General features: G+C 36.4%; 1 protein-coding gene across 28 annotated transcripts in view; it reads left to right on the forward strand.

Moving 5' to 3' along the window:
- RyR (Ryanodine receptor) overlaps positions 1 to 20690 on the forward strand; it is a 319932-nt gene that overhangs the window by 143921 nt on the left and 155321 nt on the right. For 23 of the 28 annotated variants that reach the window (XM_067115198.1, XM_067115213.1, XM_067115211.1 and 20 more), the window contains exons 4-15: positions 5154 to 5168; positions 11077 to 11154; positions 11776 to 11851; positions 12749 to 12861; positions 15484 to 15589; positions 16048 to 16141; positions 16594 to 16776; positions 17901 to 18072; positions 18444 to 18613; positions 19180 to 19304; positions 19485 to 19664; positions 20273 to 20457. In XM_067115198.1, coding sequence (XP_066971299.1) covers positions 5154 to 5168; positions 11077 to 11154; positions 11776 to 11851; positions 12749 to 12861; positions 15484 to 15589; positions 16048 to 16141; positions 16594 to 16776; positions 17901 to 18072; positions 18444 to 18613; positions 19180 to 19304; positions 19485 to 19664; positions 20273 to 20457 — 1497 coding nt within the window. The remainder of the gene's footprint in view (positions 1 to 5153; positions 5169 to 11076; positions 11155 to 11775; positions 11852 to 12748; positions 12862 to 15483; positions 15590 to 16047; positions 16142 to 16593; positions 16777 to 17900; positions 18073 to 18443; positions 18614 to 19179; positions 19305 to 19484; positions 19665 to 20272; positions 20458 to 20690) is intronic. The other 5 variants (XM_067115203.1, XM_067115221.1, XM_067115204.1 and 2 more) reach the window with 1 other exon arrangement.

Raw genomic sequence — 20690 nt, forward strand, 5'->3', positions numbered from 1 at the left:
CTATTACTGAATGAAAGAGAGAAAGAGAAAATAGTGAAAGCTATCAGAAAGAGAGAGAAAGAAGCGATTACTGAGAGGTACTGAGAGAGGGAGAAGCGATTACTGAATGATAGAGAAAAGGAGAGAGAGAGAGGGAGGGAGAGAAGCGATTACAGAGAGAGAGAGAGAGAGAAAGAAGCGATTACTGAGAGGTATAGAGAGAAGGAGAATCGATTACTGAATGATAGAAAGAGAGAGAGAGAGAGAGAGAAGCGATTACTGAGAGTTATTGAGAGAGGGAGAAGCGATTACTGAATGATAGAGAGAGAGAGAGAGAAAGAAGCGATTACTGAGAGGTATAGAGGGAGGGAGAAGCGATTACTGAATGATAGAGAGAGAGAGAGAGAGACAGAGACAGAAGCGATTACTGAGAGTTATTGAGAGAGGGAGAAACGATTACTGAATGATAGAGAGAGAGAGAGAGAGAGAGAGAGAGAGAGAGAGAGAGAGAGAGAGAGAGAGAGAGAGAGAAGCGATTACTGAGAGGTATAGAGAGAGGGAGAATCGATTACTGAATGATAGAGAGAGAGAGAGAGAGAGAGAAAAAGAAGCGATTACTGAGAGGCATAGAGAGAGGGAGAAGCGATTACTGAATAATAGAGAAAGAGAGAGAGAGTTAAGAAAGAAAAGACATTTAGCAAACTACGTGTGCTATGTAGGATATAAGATTGTTGCCAGAACTACTAGAGGCCATCACCTGAGAGAGAGAGAGAGAGAGAGAGAGAGAGAGAGAGAGAGAGAGATGCTGGTGGCTGGTGCCAAGTAGCTGAGCCCTGGGACCGCTCTCAACCAGTTCCCTGCCCACACGCTGTTGGATAAAATTGGACATAATTCTGTTTCTACTGAAGTTTCCGTTGCTAACCCGTTTGTTGCTCTTCCTCCATTATTCCATCGTTTCTGTAACCTTTTTAAGCACCCGGGAATATGGAATCATCTGCATTCCACTGCAATTCCCTCTTTTAACAATGCCCGGATTTGTTTTAGACTGGAATGCCTATGTTTTCATCCTTACAATAAAGAAAAAAACAAAAAACAGTTGTGAATCGAGCCTTTCGTTTGGCTGAATCTGATTTTACCGTTTCTGACTCACCGGTCTGAAATGTTTTCAGATTTTACGATTATTAAACTGTTCTCTGTTTCTATGGATGACCTGAAGTTCCATCCGTTTACTAAGACAGTCTGCGTGTAACATGGTGTAGTTTTTTATATCACTTCAAGCCGTCTTCTTCCTTCTCTCCCTATCTTTCTTTTTATGTGTCTGATTTGATCTTCATGAGCTGCCTATTCAACACGCGGGGAAGTACTGGTCTTCCCCGGCGCTCAGAACCAGTCATTTTTATACCCATGAAAAATTTTAACAATTAATAGAAACAAAGGAATAGCGACCTCTGTTGACTAATCACCTGCTTAGGTCGACCGGGCCACGAAGTCCTTTTCTCCGTGGGATCGATTATGGGCCTCGAGCTAGAGAGGCGAACTGTTTGTGTGTGTATGGTCAAACGACTCAATGTGCAAAAGCAGACACTCCGAATCAGTACCTCAGAAATGTCTTATTTTGTGGAATTTTTTTCTTTCTTTAAAATTTTTTTTTTTTTATCTCGGGAAAGATTCTGGGCACAGTATGTGCCTGGTGAATTTCCCATGAGAGAGGGGGAGGGGGAGGGGAAGGGAGAGAAGAGGAAAGTGGGGGGATGGAGAGGGGGTGGGGGGCGCTGAGTTCTCGATGCCACATCCGCATTGTCTGATATCTTAGTTTGGCTTCCTCTCAAGGCAAAGTATTCAGATACCTCCTTCGTCTGCCTTGATCTAAAGTACTAATCCGTGTATTACATTTCTTCTGTTATGATTCTCTTAATTTGATTAAAATGTACGGCTGCCTCGCGTAAATTAATCAAGTTGCTAATGTTCATTAAGTATTCAGGAGAAATATTTCGGCACGTTACCCCTTTACGTTATAGGCTAGCATCTAATGAGCTTTTGGGAAACATTATTTAGGCAAGTAACTCCTATTTAGTATATTAAGAATAGTTTATGAAGAGTGTTTATATATGTAGTTTTTGTGGGCATGTAAATCATATTTATTATATGTAAGGAGTTCTTATGGAAAAAGGTGTAGTGATACCATTCTTATAGTCTATATACCCTACAAACTTTGATGAAAAAGCTTTAGGCACGTAACTCCCGGTTGCGTTTATTTGTGTTGACTAAGCAGTGGAAAGAATGCCACTAGACGGATCAGATTTCTAAACCGTGGTGCTCCATTATTTAAATCGCCGAAGAAATTTTTTTTTTTTTTAACTAATGCTGACGCAAGACCTTGCAAGAATGATTATTTTACAAACGTTGTCCTTTTAGATAATGCTTTGCCAGGTCATTAGATCTTATAAATAATATATTAGCTAAAATATTTCAATGATGAAAGTAACATATCGTATAAAACAAATACAAAAATAATTGCCAAGAAGTTTCTGCGAATACAGGTTAAATGGCGTTCCAAGATCTTTGTGCCATATTAATTATAGACCGTATTTTTGGCTTTTAATCGTTATTATTTGATAGAAAAAATCAATTTTCCATGTTATAAGGTACGGTAAGTTTTATGCCCAGGCTATATAATGTTACAAATTACGATCAGATATATATCAAAAGAAACGGGAAAATGCCTGTTATAAAAATTATCTATTTAACCACCTTACAAATAAATGTGAGTCTGCATCATTATTTTAATAATAATGCTTGAGTACGCTCTTATTTAAAGACAAGTTTTAACAGCTTGAGTGTAGCAGCTGTTCATATGCGCGCTTGCATTCTGAGCGAAAGAGGTCACTATTATAGAAAGTAAACAAAAAAAATAATCCTTTCCTAATGTTCACGGAGACGTCCTCGTTAAATCATAAGTTTTTTTTAAGTGGCAACATCGACATTTTGAGTTCATTATTTTTTTCAACTGAAACTTCCGCACACTATTTATTTCAAGCGCATTTGTTCCTTTGCATTGAAATGTGCTTATGAATACAGACTCTACAACTCTTGCCAGCGGCGTAAATAAGGTCGGATGCCAAAATTGCAATATAAATCAGTGTCTTTTTTCTTTAAAAAAAAAAGAAGGGAGTTGGCTTAACGTCTCTTAGTAAGAAAACTCTCTCTCTCTCTCTCTCTCTCTCTCTCTCTCTCTCTCTCTCTCTCTCTCTCTCTCTCTCTCTCTCTCTCTTTGTTTTTTCCTCCTCCTCTTCACATTTCCTTCACTTTTAAAGCATTGAAAGTAGAATATTACATTTTATACTTAAGCCTTATCGTAAATTCTCATATCGTAAAGTGTAAGCAATACTGTTAGATCCGCTATCATAAAGGTCTTAAGTAAGCTGTGATAAAATAGTATCTAAGGCGACATATGGTAAAACCCAAAGGTGATTTAAGGAAAGGTACAATATAAGAACCAATATTAAACATGACAAGGTCAGTTAGAAATTAATATTAATGTCTTATGTAATCTAAAGTATTCCAAAGGAAATTTCTCAAGTTATGTTACAGTAAACGAAAAGCTGAAGACTAAGGAAAAGTAGTAAACGAAGGTAAAAGTCCTAGGTAAGCAGTGTTACACTAAGGTAAAAGTCTTAGGTAAGCAACCTTACACCAAGGTAAAAGACTTCGGTAAGCTAAGTTACACTAAGGTAAAAGACGTAGGTAAGCTAAGTTACACTAAGGTAAAACACTTATGTAAGCTAAGTTACACTAAGGAAAAAGTTCTAGGTAAGCAGCGTTACACCAAGGTTAAAGTCTTAGGTAAGCTAAGTTACACTAAGGTAAAAGTCGTAGGTAAACTAATTTGCACTAAGGTAAAAGACTTAGAAAAGCTAGTAAACTAAGGTAAAAATCTTAGGTAAACTAAGGTATACCAAGGTAAAAGACTTAGAAAAGCTTGTAAACTAAGGTAAAAGTATTAGGTAAACTAAGTTAAACTTAAGTAAAAGTCTTAGGTAAACTATGGTATAGTAAGACAAAAGTCTTACGGAATTTAAAAGGTTAACAAAGGCAAAATATCTGGTGTAAGCTAAGATTAAAAAGCTTTGGTAGACTAAGGTAAATTTCCCTCTATTCTTTCAAGATTATCCAATATAATAATATAATATATCCGCTTCTTTTCCCAACCCACTCTAAGTCTGACCAAGAGTTATAGAATATAGCGACATTATAGTTGATCATGTATTCAAATTTCTCACTTAACATAAGTAGAGATTCACGAAGAATGACGCTGATATGCTTAGCAATGGATAACGTTAATTTAGTCCAGAAACTTAATCAATATGGATTAGAATAAAAACTTAATAGGAAAAGACGTGAGCTATTCCATAGAAGGGTTGACGAATCCTCTACCTTCTGAGGGAAAGTTTTTTTTTTTATTTGAAAAAAAACTTTTGCACGAATATTTTGAATAGAACTTTAAGGCCATCTGTAGACTAAGCGTCTAAGCAGTTCGACCCACCGCTGGACAGAGAGAGAGAGAGAGAGAGAGAGAGAGAGAGAGAGAGAGAGAGAGAGAGAGTTTTCAAAAGGGAGTGAAAGGGTTTGGATAACCAGATGAATAGACCGATAGGGTGGGAGATTGCAAAGTATGTTGAGGGGACAAGTGAGAGAAGGAGAGAATGAAGAACATTTATTTGAGAGAGAGAGAGAGAGAGAGAGAGAGAGAGAGAGAGAGAGAGAGAGAGAGAGATTTGTAGTTCCAAAGCGGAGAGAGGGGGAGAAAGAGAGACAGGAAGAGAGAGAGAGAATGATAGTTCCAAAGAAAAGAGAGAGAGAGAGAGAGAGTTATGATTCCAAGAATAGAGAGAGAGAGAGAGAGAATGGTGTTCCTTAGAGTAGAGAGTGGTAGTTCCAAAGAAGAGAGAGAGAGAGAGAGAGAGAGAGAGAGAGAGAGAGAGAGACATATTGTGGGAAAGCAAACTGAAAAACATATTTGGTAAAACTCTCTCTCGTAGACTTAAACACACACACACACACACAAACAACCAAACAAATACACGGTCAAACAGTCGTTAAATGGTTCAACTGCAAAGCGCAAGCGACCTGGAGATCCCTCCAGTTCTCACGAGGACATTTTACTTATTTTTCAGGGCAGTGCCGCAGTTGTAAGTAGACCGAACATTCGTGTGCCTAAACCAATCATCCATGCCTGGCGCTCCCCGCGCCTCCTCCTCTTCCCTCACACGGACTCACGGTGTCTTTGTTTTCTTTACTCTTATTATTATTATTGTTATTATTATTATTATGATTCTATGAACTGAAATTGATCAGTAACGTAGGTCCCAAGTGTCGTTGATTAGCCTCACTCCATGTATCTCCTGTGTCGCACAAGATTAGCCGTAGAAGCCTCTCACACCGTTCCAGTCCATCTGGTTTGATGCCTCGACTGCAGTGCCATCTACCGGCTGCTCCGTAGCGTATGGTAGTGGCGTCAGAGAAGTGGCGTTTCACTTCACGTTTTCACTCTCCTTGGTCCCAAGGATGTCAAGTTAATGTTTTACAACATGAAAGTCCATCTAGCCTTACCCAATACCTGTACGGGTTTTCAAGCATAAGTTAAATGCTTTTCTTGATATGGATTAGATTTTCGTTCAACAGGAGAGAATCGTTGTTTTATGATGTAAATGTTTAGCACTGAATAATGAAATCTTCCTTTTATTTTTAAGATGAGAATCTAACTCTAAATATAATATGGATTTTGTCGAATGTACTGTAGATATCCAGAATCGCGTTCCAGAGGTCGTTTCACGTTATAGCCTCAGCTTACCAATTTGGGAACATTTTTCTTTGAACAATTCAGCTTTGAATTTCTCCGAGAAATTCTGAAGAGAGGCTAAAATTGTAAAGGGGAAAAATTTGTCGTAAACAAGAAAAATCTTCAAATAACTTTGGAAAAATCGGTTCATTAAGAATTGTCAAGGCTGCAAATAATTTTGATAAAAAATATTTTCCTTGTAGCAAAAGAAGTTAAATTCAGAATCAACTTGCAAACAAAAATCCATTCCTTGAACAATCTAAATCGAAAGAAATCTTTTGAAAAAAACCTAGCTCATGAAAAAATTATAATTTCGAATCATTGGGAAAATTAAAAACTCAAAATTATACTTTGAAACATTCTATTCAGACATAAATGATTAGCTAGAAGTTACTCTAGTTTAATGAAATAAAGTATATAATCTTTGCCAAATTTTTTAAATTATGGAAATAAAAGATTATCTCCCAGAGTTTCAAAATTGTGGAAATAAAAGACTATTTCCCAAATTTTTTAAATTATGGAATCAAAGAAGATTATTTCCCAAATTTTTAAAATTATGGAAATCAAAGATGATCATCTCATGAAAAGTGTAGTTTAGTAAATGAAAATATTAAATAGCATTCTTAAAAAAAACGTACTTTTTGGAAAAAACATTTGAAAAAATAAAATGATAGTAAATTCTTTTTAAGAAATAATCTGAGAAAATAATGAAGAAAAAAAAATTCGCTGCGAGAACATGTTGCGATACGTTATGGGTAAAAATCGATTAAACTTTAAATTCTGCAAAAAAAATAATAAAAATTAAAAAAAATCTGGTTCTAAAAACTCAAAATCACTGTGGGAACAAAAATCTAGTCCATGCAACGCGACTTCACATCCTAATCTCGCCTTCAAGAACTTTTTTTTTTCTTTTTTTAAGAATTTGGGCATTTGGCATCAAACCACCTGGACCACTTTAGGTAGATACCTGTTGGCATACTTTCACCTGGACTAAATTACCCCCATTGGCCTAGCCAATAAATATAAGCACCTTAAAAAAAAAATGAGAGCTCCAGTTCTTCTCTCACTGGAGTTTCGACGTAAATAAATATGATAAACATTCTTAGTTAGATTAAAAGTAGAATACTCCATTTTTGCACCTGACTTGACACGTCATAGATTAAGATGGATTTTTTCTGGTCCAACAACTAATCTTTAACTTACCATAGATGACTGTTTTTTTTTCTTTGAATGATGGTAATTAGGATAGATTATCTGTCTAATGGTGTATTTTTGTTTTTTGTCACTGAGTGTTTTTACATTTTTTATACAGTAAGTGCATTTTGATATGCTGTAACATTATATTTTTGAGATTTTTGTATTAAATCTTGAATTAAAATTAATACTCACTCTACTGCTGGACCTAAAAAAAAAAATTAAGCTACTATTCAAAATGATTAGCTGTTGGGAAGATTATTATAGAAGGCTTCTTGAAATGTGACCTAGTTCCAGAGAATTTAGGTCACCACCTGAAAAATAAACGAAAATATTAATCTGGAGAATCGTCGAATTTTTCTGTGATTTATTAAAAGAGAATTATAATATTGCAAAAGGATTCTGTATGAAATCAAAATGTTGCTCTTTATGAAAATATTTGGCACTATTTACACTTTTGGATTCGTTATACCACTGGAGGTCAGACTATATTTGTATGCGGGAAACGAATCAGCATCATTTTTTTATCTTTCTGCAATAATTTCAAAACTTAAAGATGGAAGGAAACAGACACCAATATCTAGAGCCTGTGAACAATCTCTTTCAGAGTAAATGAATGTCATTATCATCAATGATCATGTTAATAACAACGGCATCAAATGATTTCTATGTTACCATTACAACAGTTCTCCCACTGATCACAAGTGTTTCAATCTGCTACAATCTCTGACGAAGTTAGGTTAACAGTAATGGCGTCAGTGGGATCGACCGAATCACAACGTGGGTCCGTTTCTCTCATTCTCTTGTGCACCGCCTCCCTCCCTGGCTGACCCTCCAACTCATCAGCAGAGTTTGGGCGGGAACTGGGAGGTGACGTCACCAGATACCACTGTGCGAGAGCCAGCAACTGTGGCGGTTTTCTTCTTTTTTTTTTTCCTGAGAATCCCAAGGATTTATTACCCGTTATTTTGTTCCATACTTTATACATTCTCCTTCCGTATGGCGTATTTGACGTTGTCTGTGTCCACTTCTACTCTTCAATTTGATGTATCGTTGTTCTAAACTACCGTGATTCTTCGATGTCCGAGTTGATCTTGAAGTGGGTCGAACGAACGGCCCCCTGACTGGAAACGTACAGGTCAGAAGCTCGAGGCGTTTCTTTGAGTTGCCAGTTTTAATTCTCAATTTTGAATTTTTTTTTATGAAAATGGTGACTATTTCCAGTTATTTAAAGTATTTCCCCGGGTTTGGAGTAGCTTTTAGAGATGGTATGTTTCTTCAACATCATAATCCATGACCTTTATTAGTTCAAATCGTACGAATATGATTTTGAAAGATTGCAAGACGCATTTGGATAAGATCAGACTCTACAGACCTACATTCCGAGCATCTCAAACCAGGAAGAGCCGTTCTGTGCTTCTGACCTGCGTGTTTTCACTCTCAATTTCATTCCACGAATTATCTACTGTTGGTGTCACTGGCTGTTCTGCTGCTGGCAACACTGTATTTGTTGCTGCTGCTGCTGCTGCTGCTGCTGTTGTTATAAATGTGCGTGTGTGTAGCCTTGTAGCTAAAGATGTGTCTTTTGTAAAAAAAAAAAAAAAAAAAAAAAAATTATATTTATATACACACGAAAAGAATGGTCAAGCTTGCTTGTGCTGTCAATTAAGATCTACATGTTGTGGTTTCTTTTTTTTTTATATACTATTTTCTTTCCTTTCTCCCCTGTTGTTGTATGTTGTGAATGCGTGTCTTGAGATGTAAAAGAAAGAGGAAGAAAGGGCAAAGAAAACAGTCACTTGAAAAAAGAATAATGTTTTTCCTCGGCCTCATCTGTTTAGTTCTGTTTATTTCTGTGCCTCTCTTCCTCTTTCAGCAGGTTCGATGCATCAGTCGCCAAGGTTGAAAATGCTGAACTGAATATTTTCCTCGCAGTTTTCACACTAAGCGCGAGAGAACTGCGTAGATTGTCGAAATGTTCACTCTCAAATCTACTGCTGTAGTCTCACCTGTATTTAACAGAATATTAAAGGTAGCTTAATCTTGCACCAATAGGAAATATGATTTCTGACACTTTCAACCTTTGGGCGACTCTTAAAAAAGTTCTTAATTACTTGAGCGTTGAGGTCGCTAAATTTTTCGAACTCAAGCCGTAGCCACTGGGATAAGGGAAGGAATTAGCCTAAAGTAAGGGATTCATTTATCCTCGTTTTTTTAATGTTCATTCATCATTATTGTCATTTTGCATGGGAATCCCCCTCGTTGCTATGGAAATTGAGAAAATGATCAAGAATAATCTCTGTTCTGGACAGAGACAAACTGAAAAAAAATTTTGTTAGAAATTTTACAGGTAAATCACTTCGTAAAGTGAATACTTTTTTTTATCAGAAATGTATTCCCAAAGGGAATATATTCCTGATGGGAATAAGGTAACGAATAAGATACACGCCTAAGGAAATATATTCATCACCCATATCCATAAATATTTTATAAAAATAAAACATTCCCTCCTGATCAGTTGAGTTCGAACCTCAGGTTTTCTCCTAAAACTCCCCCCCCCCAACCAACATTACTGTACACCAATTGACTTGATCCCCCACCCCCCGACTGACATGATAATGGTGACAACATTAATGGTAATGGAATGCATCCCCCTTTTTAATGGTTTTTTTGTGAATGTTTTCTCAATTCTCTTTCTTAGATGTGATACCCTTGAGTTGATGAGAACTGTAATCCTCCTCCCCCCACTTTTTTTTGAGTTGGTAAAAAGGTAAAATACCCTTTGACCCGGTAAAAGGTAAAGTTTTCCCTTTATCTGGCAAAAGATAAGGAATTCCTTTTTGCTTTGATTATAAGTTGAAAAATCATTCTTAGTTGGTAAAAAACCATTTTTCATTTGAGTTGAATGATGAAAAAAAAAATTTTCCTTGGTGTTTTTTTAAATGTAAAGGTCACTTTTAAGTTTACAAAATGTAAAAAAAAAGTCTTATAGATGATAAAAGAAAAGATGATGACAGATAGATGATCCCTTTGAGTTTATAATTAAAATTTTCTTCTTCCATGACGACAAATAAGTATTTCCCCTTGAGTTTATATAAATTTCAAAGTTCCTTTTAGATTGACAAATTATGTATAGGCCCCTTAAGCTCTTAAAAGATATCAGTTCCTCAGACTGTCACTCCCCATCTCTTAATACTTTTTCCCCCCCAAGTCTTGAAAAAACTTATTCAAATTAATCTGACCATTGAATGGAAAAAGGTTCATCAGTAATGAAGGTCATGATTTAACAGCAAGAAATTTTTTCATTCGGATTTTGTCGTTTTTCATTTGTTTTATGTCATTTATCTGTTCGTTGTTTCTTGTTTTCTCTACTGTTGGTGACATATTGTCATTATTTTTTTTATATGTACCTACTACTTGTGTCCGTTTTTTTATATACATAATTGCATTTAATGATGGTTTACTTTTTTTTTTATTTTTGTTCAAATTCATTTTTTCATGAGCTGTTCGTCCCGTTTGTACGCCGTCTATGATGTTCATATTAGAGATTTTTTTTACGTTATTAAGCTAGCCTAGTGTTAGCACTGGCTCTTGCTTAAATTTTGTCTCGTGAACATAAAGGATTTGTGTTGTTGTCCCATTTGTCAGTACGTGTCAACTTCGCCACTTTATTTTTGACCGACCGATGAGAGACGAAATCCTGAGAGATGTCTGATTAAAAACTGACCTTCCTTGCTCTCATTCATAATTCTCGACGACAACCTTCTGTAATACCTCCCTCTGAAATTGCTGTGGAACTCATAACCCCTTATTTCATATCCATAAATGCCATGGAATTCTATTAATTAAAGAATCAATACTAAAAAGAAGGAAAAAAATTCTAACGATATATCGTATCTCACACACAAAAAAGAATACTTGAATACTTCAATACTTGAAATGAACGAGAACAGATCCCGTTCGAAGACAGAGGAAAATCATGCATGAAAGTCACGACTTTCATTTTTCCTCCTCCATGACTCTGACTGTTCTAATTAGTGCTCGTTCCCCTATGTCATCCACAGGGCAAGGGGACGGGTTCCGGGCACAGGACGCTGCTGTACGGCAATGCCGTTCTCCTCTACCACCAGAACTCTATGATGGTGAGTATAGAGCTCATTATTTGTTTTTTTTTTTTAACCTCAGTCTAGAAGGTATTTTTTTTATTACAGTTGGGGTTTTCCATTATTTGTTCATGACTTAGATAGTTGCTTTTCATTGTTATTGCTGACGTATGATTTTTGAAATTTAGGCTCAGTATACATTGATCCTTAACATGCTAGTAAACACAAGCACTCACACCATGTGTATGTATATATACAGTATATATATACATATATACAGTATGTATGTATATATATATATATATATATATACTGTATATATGTATATTATATGTATACACACATACAATATACACCACTGTTTTTACAACAGTTGTGACGTCAGATATTTCTCACTAGCCCAGTATGTGTCATACATATTTTTGATTACCTGTTATATTTCTTAAGTCACATCAGTATTCCCTGGTCTGTTATCATTACCAAAGTAATACAGTATGTTTGGAATCGGAATTATCCAAAACAACTAAAAGTATTATTCAAGACCCAGTCCCTTAATAATAATCTCAACCCGTAGACATCTTGAAGTTCATCCCAACTTATTAAAATAAATAAATAGATAACAAAATAAAAAAGAAAACTAATTGTTCTCGTCCTCGACAGTACTTGGCCTGTCTCTCCACCTCCTCCTCGAAAGATAAGTTGGCCTTCGACGTCGGTCTTCAGGAGCACTCCAAGGGTGAGAGACGATTCCCTCTGATAATTCAGTTTCGAGTATTTTCTTTCACAAGGATTGTTTTCTTAAAAAATTTCTGGGTTTTATAATTTTTTTTTTTTTTTTTTTGCACAAGGATTATTTTCTAAAAAAAAAAAATTCTGGTTATATTTTTTTGCAAAAGGATTATTTTCTAAAAAAAATCTGGTTTTTATCATTTTTTTTGCACAAGTATTATTTTCTACCAAAAAAATTTTGGTTTTATAATTTTTTTTGCACAAAGAGTATGTTCTAAAAAAAATGTCTGGTTTTTATCATTTTTTTTTGCGCAGGGATTATTTTCTAAAAAAAAATTCTGGTTTTCATCATATTTTTTTGCACAAGGATTATTAAAAAAAATGATCTGATTTTTATCATGTTTTTTGCACATGGATTATTTTCTTTAAAGATTATCTGGTTTTTATCATATTTTTGGCACAAGGATTATTTTCTAAAAAAAACTGGTTTTTATCATTTTTTGCACACGGATTATTTTCTAAAAAAAATTCTGGTTTTTATATTTTTTTGCACACGGATTATTTTCTAAAAAAAATCCTGGATTTTGTCTTTTATATTTTGCACAAGGATTATTTTCTAGTATTTCTGTTTTATTATTTCTGAATTTTTCCATTTTTTCGAGTATTCATTGTATTATTTCAGAGTTTTTTCATCTTTTTCGGCTATAATCCTTTTCCAGGCTTTAATCCATAACAAAACGTGGTTACTTCTTTATTAACTTTCAGATTACTCTAATCTTCAAACCTTTAGTCATCTCTCCACAATCAATGTCATAAAAAAAATCAGTATTTCATTTAAAACGAGAAAATTTGTCACCCATGGCGGCTGTCACCCAATATCACTCACCCGTCGTTCTTTCCGCAGGTGAGTCCTGTTGGTGGACCATTCACCCGGCTAGCAAACAGAGGTCAGAGGGTGAAAAGGTCAGGGTCGGTGATGACCTGATTCTTGTCTCCGTGGCTACTGAGAGATACCTGGTAAGGAGATTATTATTATTATTATTATTATTATTATTATTATTATTATTATTATTATTATTATTATTATTATTATTATTATTATTATTATTTGTCTCTTGTTTCTGTATTTCTCTTTACCCCTTCTTACTCCTTCCTAATGAACACCATATTCTTTGGAAGCTTGAATTTCAAGTCAGTAGCCCCTGTGGGCTTGTTCGCCCCTGTGGGCTTGTTCGCCCCTGTGGGCTTGTTCCATATGAAAAGGGTTCATCATCTGAATTATAATAATAATGATATTATTATTGTCATTTACCCCTGCGGTTGCTATGATAGTTCCTAATTGTTATCATTATCACGGTCAGTATTATCAAAAATTTTGACACAAGTGATATTTAGAAAATCTGGTATTATGTAGCATTGATGATCATTTTAGCAAAATAATATTCTTTTGCAATTGCCTATCAGGTCAATTAATATTCTTTTTAAATTCAGTGTGTGATTTATTTTCCTTACTATGGTTATCACAGCTGCCATATATATATATATATATATATATATATATATATATATATATATATATATATATATATATATAATTTGCTCCGTTATTTTTATAACTTCTTCGCTCGCTTGCTCAGGTGACCTCTCATTCTGTTATAATTATAATCTTTTTTTTTAATATCCCCACGCTTATATGTCCATATAGCTGTATATCTGTCTGTCTGTCTGTCTGTCGCTCCCAGTCAGCTTTCTGAGTCATGGTCGTATATCCTCATTTATTACTATATTCTTGTCTCACATCCGAACTTTACCTTCCGCCCCCTCTTTCTCTCTCTTATCAAGTTTTCTCCCCTCCTCCACCTCAGATGATTATTCTCATTCTCCTTTCATGTTGTCCTTTTCCTTTTTTAAAATCGTGGCTTCATGTTTTGGTTCCTAGTTACCTTCTTTCCTGTTTGTAATCTTCCCACTTGCGTGCTTATTAAAACTTTTTTTTTCTGAGTTAGAAAAGGTGGTTGCTTCCCCTTCTTGCCTTTTCATTTCATAATCCTGCTTTCGTTTCGCATATCATTTTGTCTTATGTCCTATATTCGTCCTTCCCTTGTGTGTGTGTGTGTGTGTGTGTTTTTATCATAAGGGGCTTGATAATTTCCTTTGTATCTATTTTTATTTCGGCTCTGTCTTTTATTTTCTCTCTCTCTCTCTCTCTTTTTATAATATTCGTCCTCCTAAGTCCCATCACACTTATTTTTATTGTTTGCATTCGTCTCTTTGTTGCTTTTGGTGTTTAGTGTCCTAATGTCCTTACGTACTTTCATTTGGATTCTAATTGTCCCATTTTACCTTTTCATTAATTTTCTTAATTTCCCTCTGATTTACCTGATGAGTTTCCCTCTTATTTTCTTTTTTTATTATTCAGCTTCCTAATTTCCTCCTTACGCATGTCGCATTTTATTTCATCTCTACATCAGATTTGCTTCCCCACCCTTCCCCACTTTTTTTCCTCTAATTAGAATTTCCATTCTGCTTCTTCCTCCTTTTCAGACTTTTTCTAAATCCTCCATTCAGGCAATATTAAGTAACTGACCTTCAGCAAATGCCATGCTCTGCATACGCCTCGAGTTTAATTATGAATGCAACAGGAAGAGTCTAATGCTTTTTAGTTTTCTGTAAAAGGAAACTATTGTGCAGGTTTTGTCTGTCCGTTCGCACTTTGTTCTGTCCGCCCTCAGACCTTAAAACCTACTGAGGCTAGAGGGCTGCAAATTGGTATGTTGACCATCCACCCACCAGTCATCAAACATACCCAGTTGCAGCCTTCTAGCCGCAGTAGTTTTTATTTTATTTACGGTTAAGTTAGCCATAATCGTGCTTCTGACAACATTATAGGATAGGCCACCACCGGCCCGTGATTAAAGTTTCAAGGGTCGCGGCTCATACAGCATTACACCGAGACCACCGAAAGATATATCTATTTTCGGTGGCCTGGATTATACGATGTACAGAGTCGGCGCATTTTTTACCTGTTTATTTTTACTTGCGGAGTTGTAAGACGAATATACTTATATGCCTAACCCTTTTGTTTCCCTCAGCTCTTAGGCATGGACAAGAAAAATCAAGGAGAACTGAGTCATTTGCTTGTTTTTTGTTTGCTTTTTTTTTTGTCCTTGTACGAGTATTTTCATCCTTTCAGTCGCAGACTTTCTTTGCCGCTCATATGTTTTTTTTTACTTATGGTTACCACCATAATTAATTTGTTAAATTTCATTAATTACGTTGTTATCTCCATGGAATTTCTCTTCCTCTCTTCGTCCGTGCCTTCTACTCACGATTTGTTCTTTCTTTTCAGTAATATGGTTTTTCCTAGTGTTATGTGTCATGATAAATGTTATTGTCATCTGAAACAAAATAACTCATTATTTGATGACTGCGCTACACTTTCGTACTCCGTTTAAAAATTTCCTTCCAGTTATCTTTCATTGTACGCCCGTGGTCTACCCTTACCTTTAGTTTATTCAGCATATACCCCCCAAGAACCACAATTCTTGTCTCTTTTCTTTCTATTATATTCCACCATACAACCGTAAACTCGCTGCTCTTCGAATGTTTGTTTACATCTTGTCTTCTTCTTCCTGGTAGCAAGCGACCCGTGAGGACGAGCAGAGCATCGTCAACGCCAGCTTTCACGTTACCCATTGGTCCGTCCTCCCCTTCGGCACTGGTCTCTCCAGACTCAAGTTCGTCGGTAAGTGTTTGCTCAAGTTGATTCAAGTTGCTTCAAGATGAGTTAGGCCGATGTGAGTTACCGTAAGAGGCCTGTCTAGCTGCCTGCTGGAGTTCGGTGACGTAGGCCAGAGGAGAAAAACGAATTACGAGCTGTTGGCTTCGCTCGAAGGTTTTCAAATGTTCTCATTTCGATTCTCGCTCATTTCTCAGGAGATGCGTTGGCTATAGATTTTGTTTTATGTTGGAATTAACTATCAGAGCGAAATTTCACATATACACAGATATAGCAATCACAGTAGCTGAATCTACAATTAAGTTTTTACCCTAAGTAAACGGAGGAACATAGGATTGTTTTTTTTTAAGATTTGTTGTTGTTATGCGTTGGATATAGTCACGGTATACAAACTGGTGTTGATTTAAAAAAAGAATCATTTCTAAATTTTCCAACACTGAAACGTATTTTGTTCCAACCCACAGCTTGTGTGTTCGGTGGCGAGGTCTTGAGATTCTTCCATGGCGGCGACGAGTGTCTTTCCATTCCCTCGACTTGGTCGGACCAGCCAGGACAAAAGTAAGACGAAATGGCATTGATGATTTTAATCATAAGGATTTAGAATGATATGATCTTTCGTATTTTATGAGAATCATTCAAAACGAAACCATGTCTTGGATGTGAAGAAAATGTTTAAAATAAAGTAATTTTGATTAGTGAGGTGAAATTAACTTAAGAAAAAATAGGATGAAATTATTAGTTGGATGAGATCATTCGGCATAAAACGAAATGACATAACATTTGGGATAAAGATAATTCAATTACTTTTTCGAGAAAACGATAAGATAAAATTACATCCTGTTTAAAAATAATTATTACACTTATACTTGGATTATGCACTAATTATACTCCTCATAATATCAGTTAGTTTCGGTATTATTGCCAGAGCAGTACATTAACCCACCCTCTTTTGTTAACCATCAGTTTTATGACAATTTTCAAACTGAAAAACGCCCGCCTTATTTCGACAGCATCGTCGTATACGAGGGCGGCTCCGTCACATCCCAGGCCAGGTCCCTCTGGAGGCTGGAGCTCGCTCGCACCAAGTGGTCTGGTGGCTACATCAACTGGTTCCATCCCATGAGGATCAGGCATATTACTACCGGCAGATACCTGGGCATCAACGAGCAAAATGAGCTGGTGCTGTTGCCAAGGTGAGAGGGAAGCGAGGGAGGGAGGTTTGTCAGGTGGTCCCTTTGTTTTGGGTTTTCACTAACGTGTGGTTTTCTCCAGACGTACCGAATCATTCTTCATCGAAAACTGATTACTCAATTTTATTTAGATATTTCGTTATGTTTTTAGGCTTCTGGATGTGATAGTTTTAGGTATAATTTGTGTTTGAAGAAATGTCACTTTTATGTTATAATTAATTATTAGTGCTTAATGCAGTAGAATCTTTATTATTTTAGCTTTTATGTACTGTAATTTTTTTTAAATAAACATGGAACAACGTAAGCCATTCTGGGCATCAAAACTGTTCTAAAAAGGTTTTGCTTATATAATATCACAACTTTGGGTAAAAATAAACTGTAGTCATATACGTTACTGTGGTAGTGGTACTTTTCATTATAAAGTGAAACTTGAAGCCCAAAGTATATTACTGGACAATTTAGGCAGTGAAACCAAAACGACCTAATGTAGACTTGATGTGCGAATCTGAAGAAAAATTTTCATCATCATCGTCTCGTGCTTTCACTTCCTCAAATCTCCACTTATCCCCAGCCCCCTTTTTCATGATTCTCTTCCAAGAAACTTTGGGTCTTTCAGCTCTGCTGGAGCCCACAGAAGCCCAGCTGACACTGTTATGTACATGCTCCCTAGGTTGATGCGAAGGACGTGTCCAAGCCAACTCCATCCTCCTTTCCTCTTTGTCTCATCTACATGTGAAAATTGTGTCATTTCCCTTGAAGTGACATTTCTGATGCCTAATATTCTTCTTAAGATTCTATATTATAATAACAATCTTTTAAATATTTTCATTATTACACCATGATTTATGTCCCTACAGATCATACTAGACTAATGTCTTACCTTACTTTATCTTTCAATTTCAGTCTATTTAATTTCTAAATCTTGTTCATTGTGCCAATTGTTGGATTTACCCTTTTTTTTAGTTTTTTACTATTACCACATCTAGAGAACCTCATTAATCCTTTCTACAGTTGGTGCTATATCACTCTTGCGTGCGTACTCGGATTTTACCAAATGTTTTACTTATTACCAATCTTCTCAGGAAGTAAGCAGCATCCCAACTTAACATATTTACCCTGTTTAACAGAGACGAAGCCACTGTGGCAGCCACGGCCTTCTATCTACGTGAGGAAAAGGATGACAACAAGGTCATCCTTGAGGACAAGGATCTCGAAGTGATTGGTACTCCACTCATCAAGTACGGTGACTCCACTGTTATAGTGCAGCACATTGAAACTGGACTGTGGCTGTCTTATAGGGTGAGATGCTGTTGCTTTCAGTGGACTTACTAGTTCATGTTTATATGCTTGATTTTAATGTATATTTCATTGTAATTGTCGCCCCTTCGTTGTTTTTCTCTTGCAACATGTGTGCTCTCTGAAGAATCTTGCTTTGGACGTTGTTGGTTATTATATGGGTCTAAAAATGGATCCTTGTATAGTTTGGAGTTATCATGCAGGCGTTTCAACACCTTCTTATAAATGAATAAAGGGAAGTAAAATCTGTATCCGTTAAACCAGTCAGTTCATTGTAAATATTTAGATACACAGCCCAGGATGTGATTTTAGACCCTTTCAAGCACTACCTATTTAAACCACGTCAACTGACAAACACACCTTCCTTCCCCCAGGCCTTCGAGATCAAGAAGAAGGGCGTGGGCAAAGTCGAAGTGAAGCAAGCCACCCTGCACGAAGAAGGTAAGATGGACGACGGCCTGGTCTTCTACAGGAGTCAAGAAGAGGAGTCCCGCACTGCCCGAGTCATCCGAAAGTGCTCTCATCTCTTCAACATTTTCATCAAGTCAGTATCGTTCGGTTTCAGCATCAACTTAAAAGCACAACGTTAATATGACTTTTACAGTTATTTTTCATATGAACACATTTTTCAGGTTTTCATTTATCTTCAGTTTTTTTTAGTACTTATTTGGTATTCGCTTCTCTCAGTTTTTCACTGTTTTCACAATTAAATGGACATTGTTTTTGGTCGAAGTTTGCTCGGCAAGTCCATGGTTGTTGAGACTTGTTACGCGTGGAAAGTACACAGTAAATTTTGAAATAATATGAAAAGTTTAGGTATTTGGCTAATTAGCAACTCTATATTTATATTTACATTTAATGAGGAATGTGTTGTTCTAAAAATGAATAGAGCACCAGGGGTATTATTGTATTTGAATATAGCCCCAAACGACCTAACAGCAGACCATCCGTTTTCTATGTATTCGTAAGCCTCAAAAAATGATTTTGTATTTTCTCAGGAGGACGAGGTAATTTCCTCCACCTCCTCCTCCTGTTATTATTATTATTATTATTATTATTATTATTATTATTATTATTATTATTATTATTATTATTATTAATTTCTTACAGGGGCTTGGACTGCATCCAGCAATCGAGACGCCATTCCATCTTGCTGAGGACAGTCAACCTTAAAGAGATGATCAGTTGCTTGGAGGATCTGATCAACTATTTTGCCTATCCCGAGGATGATCTTGGTAAGTCTCTCTCTCTCTCTCTCTCTCTCTCTCTCTCTCTCTCTCTCTCTCTCTCTCTCTCTCTCTCTCTCTCTCTCTCTCATCGGACATGGGCAAATATTCTCCCTGTTGGTTCCCGTTCTTGAATATCGCTCACAAAAGTGTACCACTTGACTATCAGCCCCTGTTGTCTGATTGCAGAGCATGAGGAACGCCAGGTGTGCCTCCGTGCCTTGAGGAACCGACAGGACCTGTTCCAAGAGGAAGGAATCCTCAACCTGATCCTAGATGCCATCGACAAGATCACCGTCATCACCTCGCAGGGTTACATGGTAGCACTTGCTGGCGAAGAAGCTGGACAGGACTGGGAAATCATTTCAGGTAGTTTTCTGAGGTGACTTTTCTTTTGACTCTTAGAGGAGAAGCGGGATATAAAGGACTGTTTCAAAAGAAGGATAGGACTAGGATAAGAAGACAAATAAAGGAGGAGGAGGAATAATGCTTGATGATACAATTAGAGTAGAATGTAACTTCGTGGAAGTTTCATGAATCATAAAATAACTTTCGAAATTATTGAGCACTTGGTCTCTTCTCAATAAATTTTACCGTGTTGTGAAGTTAAAAAATGATTTTGATTTACATGAACTATGTAAGTAACTTGGTTAGATGTTACTTTAAAAAATCTTTAGTAAAAGAACGTTAGTACACTATAAAAGGCATCACTGTTTCTTTTATAGTATTTTTCCTTTGAGCAATGCTTAGCATCTATTTTTCTGTATACAAAATGAAATATGCACTTTATTTTTTTTAAACATTGATCAACACACTCCCGTCATTCAAAACAAAGACGTTACTTCTTCATCATGATTTGTGTCTATACTCCTGACCTCCAATTCCAGGCTATGATCAGCATACACTCGCTTCATTCAAAACAAAGTCGTTTCTTCTTCATTTTGATTTGTGTTTATACTCCTGACCTCCCATTCCAGGCTACCTTTACCAGCTCTTGGCGGCCGTGATCAAAGGCAACCACACCAACTGCTCCCAGTTTGCCAACAGTCACAGACTCAACTGGCTGTTTTCCCGCCTCGGCTCTGCTGGTGAGGGCACCGGTATGCTGGATGTACTTCACTGCGTCCTTATCGACTCTCCAGAGGCGCTGAATGTTATGAAGGTAAAGGAATGAGAGGGAAAGAGAGTTTCCTCTCCATGCTTTGGTTATAAGGAGGCCGTTTAGGTGGCCATCCAAAAGTCCTTGTTCAGACCCTGCTGAGAGGGATATGGGAGAATAATTTAGTCATGAAACTATGCATTCTAATCAGCAATTAGATAACAAAGAATAATAGAGTAAAGAATAAAAACTGTTCGTTAGTTCCCCTACCAATGAGGTTATGTGTTGTTCCGATT

Source organism: Macrobrachium rosenbergii, chromosome 13, assembly GCF_040412425.1.
Source record: "Macrobrachium rosenbergii isolate ZJJX-2024 chromosome 13, ASM4041242v1, whole genome shotgun sequence".
Lineage (NCBI taxonomy): Eukaryota > Metazoa > Arthropoda > Malacostraca > Decapoda > Palaemonidae > Macrobrachium > Macrobrachium rosenbergii.